This window comes from Octopus bimaculoides, chromosome 18 (assembly GCF_001194135.2).
Source record: "Octopus bimaculoides isolate UCB-OBI-ISO-001 chromosome 18, ASM119413v2, whole genome shotgun sequence".
Taxonomy (NCBI): Eukaryota; Metazoa; Mollusca; class Cephalopoda; order Octopoda; family Octopodidae; genus Octopus; species Octopus bimaculoides.
In genome coordinates, this window is record NC_068998.1 from 9,742,602 (window position 1) to 9,751,209 (window position 8,608).

At 42.0% G+C, this 8,608-nt stretch overlaps 1 protein-coding gene across 1 annotated transcript in view; it reads right to left on the reverse strand.

Annotated features, from left to right (window-relative positions):
* Window positions 1-6: 6 nt before the first annotated feature.
* Window positions 7-8,608, reverse strand: part of LOC106873142 (SR-related and CTD-associated factor 4) — a 54,295-nt gene continuing 45,693 nt past the window's right edge. Inside the window, exons 12-18 of the mRNA XM_052974529.1 lie at window positions 7,852-7,943; window positions 7,593-7,693; window positions 6,624-6,731; window positions 5,892-6,057; window positions 4,645-4,812; window positions 3,266-3,471; window positions 7-2,800 (exon numbers count right to left, since the gene is read on the reverse strand). Of these exons, the coding sequence (XP_052830489.1) occupies window positions 371-2,800; window positions 3,266-3,471; window positions 4,645-4,812; window positions 5,892-6,057; window positions 6,624-6,731; window positions 7,593-7,693; window positions 7,852-7,943 (3,271 nt within the window). The 3' untranslated portion in view covers window positions 7-370. The remainder of the gene's footprint in view (window positions 2,801-3,265; window positions 3,472-4,644; window positions 4,813-5,891; window positions 6,058-6,623; window positions 6,732-7,592; window positions 7,694-7,851; window positions 7,944-8,608) is intronic.

Consider the following 8,608-nt stretch of genomic DNA (forward strand, 5'->3'; position numbering starts at 1 on the left):
ACACACACACACACACACACACACACACACACACACACAGACATAGCTGCATATGTAACTCAGACACCTCACACGCATACATGCATGCATGCATGCATGCACACTGAAGAGAATGTTTAAGAGAGAGAGAGAGAGAGAGAGAGAGAGAAAGAGAGTCAATAGAAAGAAAGAGAGATTGTGAGAGTGTTTGCGTGAGTGAGAGAGAGAGAGGGTTGAGAGATGAGGAAAGAGTAAACTAAGTGCAATAGTAGTAGTGGTGGTGGTAGAAATTATTCTTATTGTAGATGATGATGGTGGTGATGGTGGTGATGATGGTGATGATCATTATTATTATATTATATTATAATTATTATTATTATTATTATTATCATTATTCATCATTTTCATCACAAGCTGTTGTCTGTTCTTCACTCTGTAACGGTGATTCCTCACCGGTCGGATATTCGGGTTCCTCTGCCTTAATCATTTCTGAAACCTCGTCCTCCGCCGGAGGGAACTCATCTGCCTCGTTCATAGGCTCCTCTGGAGAGCAGTTTTTCATAGGGGTAAATTCCTCCGTGTGAGCGGGGATAAAATTTTCTGTTGAAGAGAATTCCTCCTCTGGGACAGGAGGAGGAGAGGAGCTTTCAGCGAAGCTAGGAGTTTCATTTTCAGACAGCAAAGCAATGTTATTACTAATATCAATATCATTATCATCATCATTGATGTTATTAATATCATCATTATCATTGTTGTTGTTGTTGTTATTATTGTTGTTGTTGTTGTCATCAACACCATCATCATTAAAGTAATTGTTGTTGTTGTTGTCATCATCGTTAACATCATCATCATCCCCGTGCTGCAGAAGAAAATTCTCAGGGGTTGGAGCTTCAAAATTTTCCACAGGTGCATCAGACTCCATCGGAGTAAAATCCTCTGCAGGGGGACAGCTATCAGTGGGGATGAAACTGTCAACCGGGGGTTCTTCGGGGGGTGAGCCAGACATTGGCGGCGGCTGCTGGTCGTCAGGTGTTTGTTCTTCAGCCGAATGGTATTTTTCTGTGAGAGAGAATTCCTCTGTAGGAATGAAGTCCTCGCTTGCTGTATAGTTCTCTGGTTGGCTGCTGTTTACAGCATCTTCCAATTCCTCACAGGTTGGAGTAACATTACCCGGAGCATTAGAAATCTCCATGGCAACCGACTCCTCAGCATTAGTGTCTGGCAATGCATTAGCATTTTCAGGAATTGTGTCAAATGCCTTAATAGTTTCTAACGAAGGAGCCTCCATTGAAGGAGTCTCCACAGCCTTATCATCAACGTCGCTCCAGCGGGACTTTCTGGGACGATCTTCACGGTTCCTCGGTCGAATTCCTTCTGCACCTTCTCTTCCGTTATCACCAAACCTAAATCGATCTCTAACTTCGTAACGTAACCTATTTCTATCGTCTTCGTGCCGGGTTCGCTCCCTCTCATCGGGACGCCTGAGCCGGTCACGTTCGTCCACGTGTCGCAACCGATCCCTCTCATCGTCTCGTCTTGAGCGATCTCTGTCGTCGCCATGACGAGCATGTTCGTCTTCGTGTAGAGAGCGATCGTCCTCGTAATGGTGAGGAGGACGCTCACCTTCGTGATCTTCCTCCCCATCAAACCTGGACATTCGTCTCCCCCCTGCATTGCGATCAGGATCTCTGTTATCAAGAACATAGCGAGATCGGTCAAAGAACTCATCCCTCTGGTCAAAATCCCTTCGGAACCGCATCCCAGGACCAGTGTCTCTGGGTGCCCATCTATCTCTCCCCATCCACCTATCATTAGCCGGCCGGTCAGGTCTAGGACCAATAGGACCAAATGGACGTATGGCACGTTCGAAACCAGCTCTGTCAAACGTACCATTATTAGTAAATGTGTTGGCAGGAAACCTGCCGTCTGCATCTGGACGTGGTGGTCGTAGCATAGTTCCCATAGGACCCTGGAATCTGGGAGGTGGTCCCCCTGGAAATACAGGAGGAAACCGGGGAGTAAATCGTGGTCCTCCAGGCAAGCCCATCCGACCGGCTGGAAAGCCTGGCGGAGGGCCATCTACACTTATGGCCCGAGGACCAATGGCAATGCCAGCAGGCATACCTGGTATACCGATAGCAGTGGCTCGGTTAGGTGGGCCTGTTAGAAGAGGTCCGCTTGGTCCACCGAGACGAAGTTCAGTAGGTGGGCCATTGATACCGGGGCGTGGTGCCATTCCAGGTGGCAGAGGGGGGCGCATCCCTACTGCTGGATTTGGAGGTGGACGCTGGGCAAGCATTTGTTGTAATGTTGCAGATATAGCTGGCATTGTTCCTGTGGGTGTTGGTAACACTTCGGAAGTTGGTTCAATAGTCTGAGGGGTGATACCTTCGTGTTTCGTTTCGGTCTCCGCATCATCACTGGTTGCTTCTGTGCTCCGCTTCAGCCAATCATCCTGCTGACTAGATTCATTAATATTTTCTTTGGATTCTTGAGCAGGCAAAGTAGCATTTGTGTCAAGGGGAGGTCTAATATTAGCAATAGCCCTAGCACCCTCCGGAGTAGGTGTTGGAACTTGCAAGCGAAACGTTGGACCTCCGGGAAAAGGCTGAGGTGGGAATGGCCTAGGCTGTTGTCGAAGTTGCGCTGCGAAATTAGGTGGGGGTGGTCTAGGAGGAACTGATATGCCACCTGTAGCAAGAATGGAACTGCTCAAGTTATTCTGAAGAGTCTGTGGAAGCTGCACTAAACCTGGTGGCGGTAGAGAAGGCATGGCAGGATTGTTTGATGCCACTGTAGTCAATACAACAGTTGGAGCCATCTGGAAAGAGAAGAGAAGGTTTCAAATAACAGTTGAAATATAGGTTTAAAAGAGAAAAAAAAAAGTGAGGAGAGAGAGAGAGATATAAAGAGAATAAGAGCAAGAGTGAGAGAGAGAAAATAAGACAGAGACAAAGACAGAGAGAGAGAGAAGGAGACAGAGACAAAGAGACAGAGAGAGGGGGAGACAGAGAGAAGGGGAGACAGAGAGAGAGTGGAGGGGAGACAGAGAGATAGTGGAGGGGAGACAGAGAGAGAGTGGAGGGGAGGCAGAGAGAGAGCGACACAGAGAGAGGGGGAGACAGAGAGAGAAATTGACAGACAGATAGAAAGCCAAAGAGAGAGACAAAGTATGAGACAGAGACAAAGTATGAGACACAGAGAGAGAGACACAAAGAGAGAGAGAGAGAGAGAGAGAGAGAGAGAGAAAGAGACGAGAGAGATAGAGAGAAAGTATGAGAGTTACCGTTGGCAAAGATATAGACACTCCAGCAGCAGTTGGAACTGGAGGTACAGGTCGAGGAGCAAGAACTGCTGAGGCTGTCGATGCTGGTGCCATTCCTAATGGAGGCGGAGGTACACCTGTGGTTGGTGGGCGAGGCATTCCTGGAGCAAGTGGCATCATCATCGGAGGCATCATGCCAGTTGGAGGTGGAATTTGCATTAACATTCCTGAAACACAACAAACGTAACACAGGTTTAAAAAGAAACAAGTCATTCACAGCAGATTAGTTAGAATTCTCTTTTACTCGTTTCAGTCATTTGACTGTGGCCATGCTGGAGCACTGCCTTTTAGTCAGACAAATCATCGACCCCAAGACTTATTCTTTGTAAGCCTAGTACCTATTCTATTAGTCTCTTTTGCTGAACTGCTAAGATACGGGGACGTAAACACACCAGCATCGGTTGTCAAGCTATCATGAGGGGGACAAACACAGACACACAAACACATACGACAGGCTTCTTTCAGTTTCCATCTACCAAATCCACTCACAAGGCTTTGGTCAGTCCAAGGCTATAGTAGAAGACACTTGCCCAAGGTGCCACGCAGTGGGACTGAACCCAGAACCAAGTGGTTGGTAAGCAAGCTACTTAACACACAGCTACTCCTGAGCCTATTATAATTGTTTGCTTTTTATGACATTGTAAGGTGGGTGTAAGAGGCAGAATCTGGATGGTGTGACTATAAAACTGGTAGAATATTTGGGATAAATATGGTTGGTTTAAAGTCTAAAAAGGCTAAAATTGTTAAGTATGTCCCCACATTCTGGCTTACACAAGTTGAGATATGTTTAGCTTGTGGCAAATTGCACCCCGTCCATTCCTAGTTTACTATACTGAACCTACAGAGCCATTTATATTTTTATGAGTAAATATCATTAGGAATTGTATAAAAATATTTGTTGAAATATTTTGTGCATTGAAGAAGTGTAATCTATTGCACATAATTTTTAACAAAATTTTATATGGACTCCCGAGGGCCATACGGACTCCCGAGGGCCATACGGACGCCCGAGGGCCATACGGACGCCCGAGGGCCATACGGACGCCCGAGGGCCATACGGACGCCCGAGGGCCATACGGACGCCCGAGGGCCATACAGACTCCCAAGCGCCACATAGACTCCCGAGTGCCACATGGACTCCCGAGTGCCATATGGACTCCCGAGTGCCATATGGACTCCCAAGTGCCATACGGACACTGGTAGAGAACCAGTCTTTGATGCACAATGAGGAAAAAAGAAGGAATAAGATCGTCACACCTGGAGTGTCTTTGACCATAGGCTTAGTCAGTTATGGTCGACTGAAGCTTAACATCAATTTCGAGTAAGTAAATGTCACTTACTTGGCATAGGTTGCCCTTGCAGTGGAGGCTGTTGTGGAGGTATTGCTGTTGGAGGAGGGACTGCTATTGGAGGGTTTGTTATATTCACTTCATTCATCTTAAAATTCTGTTGAGGTTCTTCTATGTTGTTTGTTCCAGTTGGTTCTGTTTTCTCAAGTTGCAAACCAGCTGCAAAGAATGCATAAACTTATTTTAATTCATGAAGACAGAGAGACAGACAGAGAAAGACAAGGAAGGCAAGAGATACTACAGAACTATTTCATATAAAAAAAAAAATACAACCAAACCCATTTTACATACAACCTAAATATCCACCCAGTGCCAAAAGAAACCTAAACAGCTATTGCACCCCTTTTCCACCACTCTACTTCTTTAAAAAAAGAATTTGTGTTTCTTCTTGAACTCTATAATGTTTGTATTTACAAGGTCTTAAGGTTTCCCAAACCTATGCCAGCATGGGTTGGACAGTTTGACAGAAGCTGTACCAGACTTCAATTGTCTGTTTTGGCAGGATTTATACAGCTGGTTGCCATTTCTAATGCCAACTACTTTAAAGAGTGTACTGGGTGCTTTTCTACTTGGTACCAGCATAGGTGCTTTATACGACACCAGCATGGGTGCTTTTTATGTGGCACAAAAGTAACTTTTGATATGCAATTTTAATCTTTAAAAAAAAAAAACACTAATTTGAAAGAATTTTTTTTCCTTTCATTTATTCAACAGTAAATGCTGAAGATAAATTTTCAGGTTTTTCTCTTTCAATCTACTGAGAGAAAATGTTTCAATTTCAGTATAGATCATACAGACAGTGTTTCTGATTTTAAAAAGTGAAAATGAAATTGAAGAGGAAAAAATTAACAGAACCAACCAAAACCATCAGTGCCATGTCATAATGGGTTCCAAGGCCCCTACACAAAAATTAGGAAGAGGGATATCGGACTATAGATAACCAAATTACAACAGGTATATAGTCCATTTTTTGTTTTATAGTGCATTGTTGTACCATTCTAAACTTTTTATTCTTTACAAACAATATACAATGCTTCAAGCAAACTACAATACTCTCCTAAAAAAGTAAATTGTTTTAATATACTTTTTTTCCCAGCAGTATTCCCAATGATGAAAACAAGCAAAGTTGTTCAGAAGCAAGTTACATGTCAAACATATATATATATATATATATATATATATATATATATATATATACCATGTACCATACAGAATATCGTAACGAGAGAAACACTTACCTTTGAGGTGTTCAGGAATAGTGTCTTCATCTATCATGCCACCTTCCATTAGGTGAGTCAAATCTTGTGGCAATTTCTCCCAAGGAATGTAAGTTACACCCAATTCAGCATCCCACATATCTTTGTATTCTGCATCCTTTACACCTATTCCAGGAGCCCAGGCAACCTAAAGGAAAAGCAGGCAGGAAGACAAAAACAGACGTTATTAGCTATTCCATGAATTAGCTGCTACCACTGATGACAGAAGTAACGAAGGAAAGGGGGGGAAAAATAAACAAATACCGTAAATCCTCAAGTATAATCCGCATTTTTTCCCCAAAATTTAAAGGTCAAAATCCCTAGTGCGTACTATATACAAGGTTAAAAATGAAAAATATTTTCTAAGCAAAATTTTCTAAGTGATAAACATGTAAAGGCAATTTACTTAATACTTATTTTTCACTGACGTTATTACTGTTATTTCTTTATTTTCTGCAAACAAAGTGCACAAAAAGCTACACGTTTGCATTATGTTATATATACAATAATAATAAAAGACGTTACCGTATATATGTTTACAAACCAAGGACATTATATAGACCTCCTTGACTCAAGTCAGAGAAGGGGTGCGTATTATACACAAGGTGTAGGTTTTTCAGAGGTACAGCCCCCTAAAAATCCCATGTGTATTATACTCAAGGGCGGACTATACTCGAGTATTTACGGTATATAAATTTTTAAAAAAAACCTTACTTTTAACTGGTTCGAATGTATTTTCACTCCCTTCAATTTTTCCACAGCTTTAGGAGCATCTTTTCTCCTTGCCATACATACAAAAGCACATCCTCGGGGAGGAATCATCTGGAAAAGAAACAACATTAACCTGTTAGCATTCAGGTTACTTTGCCACATGTAACTGGCAATCTGTAAACTTACAAAGACAAGTGTACAAGTTGACATGATCAACGAAACAGCCTGCACATGAAATTAATGTGCAAGTGGCTGAGCACTCCACAGACACACGTACCCCTAACATATTTCTCAAAGAGATTCAATGCAACACAGAATGCCACATGGCTAGCCCTTTCAAATACAGGTACAACTCATTTTTGCCAGCTGAAATAAACTGTTTTGTTCAAGGGCACAACACGCCACTAGGTATCGAACTCTCAATCTTAGGATCGTGAGTCAAATACCCTAGCCACTTGCCTTCATTCTGCCACCTGGGTCTGAATTACCATTAATTACCTTGTAGCTTCAAGAGTTCAAGAGTTCGACCCCCACCACCACCCACTGCCCCGTACTCAGCTGGTGTCTATTTTATCGACCCCAATAGGATGAAAGACAAAGTCAACCTCAACAGAATTTGAACTCAGAATGTAAAGATGGACAAAATACCACCAAGCATTTCATCCGGCATGCTAACAATTCTGCCAGCTCGCTGCCTTAATAATAGTGATCCTTTCTGCGATAGGCACATGGCCTGAAATAATTGGTGGGGGAGGGTCGATTAGATCGATCCTCAGTATGCAACCGGTACTTAATTTATCGACTACGAAAGGATGACAGGCAAAGTCGACCTCAGTGGAATTTGAACTCAGAAAGTAAAGACAGATGAAATGCCGCTAAGCACTTTGTACGGCATGTTACCGATTCTGTCAGCTCACTGCCTTAATAACAATAATAATAATAATAATAATAATAATAATGTAGTCTACTTACATTTATGCTTTCCACAGCACCATACTTTTCAATTTCTAGTCGCAGTTCATCTTCAGAAGTAACTTTGGCTATATGACCCAGCCATATAGTTCTTGTACACACTACAACAGAAATGCATCAGATTTCAACAAAGTTTCGTCTTCTTTTATTGTAAAAGCAAAGGAAGGAGAAAAATACAAAAAAAAAAAAAAAATAAAGATAGTTTCTGAATAAAATAAAGACAAAATGTAAACAGAATGTTGGTCCATGCCATGCTTACCACTAAGGTGTCTCTCTTTAATGGATGGAAGCCCCTTTCTTCTGCGTTCCCGTTCTTTTTCTCGCTGGCGCTCCCTTTCTCTTTCCCGTGATCTGGAATAACAAAAAATGTGAGTTATGCTAATGAATTACTGGTACTTTCTTCAATTTTGAAAAATCAGACAATGAGGTATTAAACAAAAGCAAAGTATAAATTTTGGTAAGTTTTCACACTAAGTAACAAACACGAACACTTCCCATTTTATTATCATCATTACTGTCAGGCTGAGTCTACCACAGGGTAACATGCCATGGTTTACCATAACCAATTATATTTCATGTATTAGATCTAACAGCCTTCTTTTATCCCCTTCTACCTTATGTAAACATACATACATTTACTTACATAAACATGTCAGACAACACCATCACTAAGCATTTCCTCACCAACATTATGTATCCATACCAGCACAGTCATCTCCCTTGGATATCCAATATTTTTTTTAATTATTTTTTTGTTTACATATTGCTCAAATTCATACTCTTTTACTTGTTTCAGTCATTTGACTGCGGCCACGCTGGAGCACCGCCATTAGTCGAGCAAATCGACCCCAGGACTTATTCTTTGTAAGCCTAGTACTTATTCTATCGGTCTCTTTTGCCGAACCGCTAGGTTACATGGACGTAAACACACCAGCATCGGTTATCAAGCGATGTTGGGGGAACAAACACAGACACACAAACATATATATATATACATATATTATATATATATATAT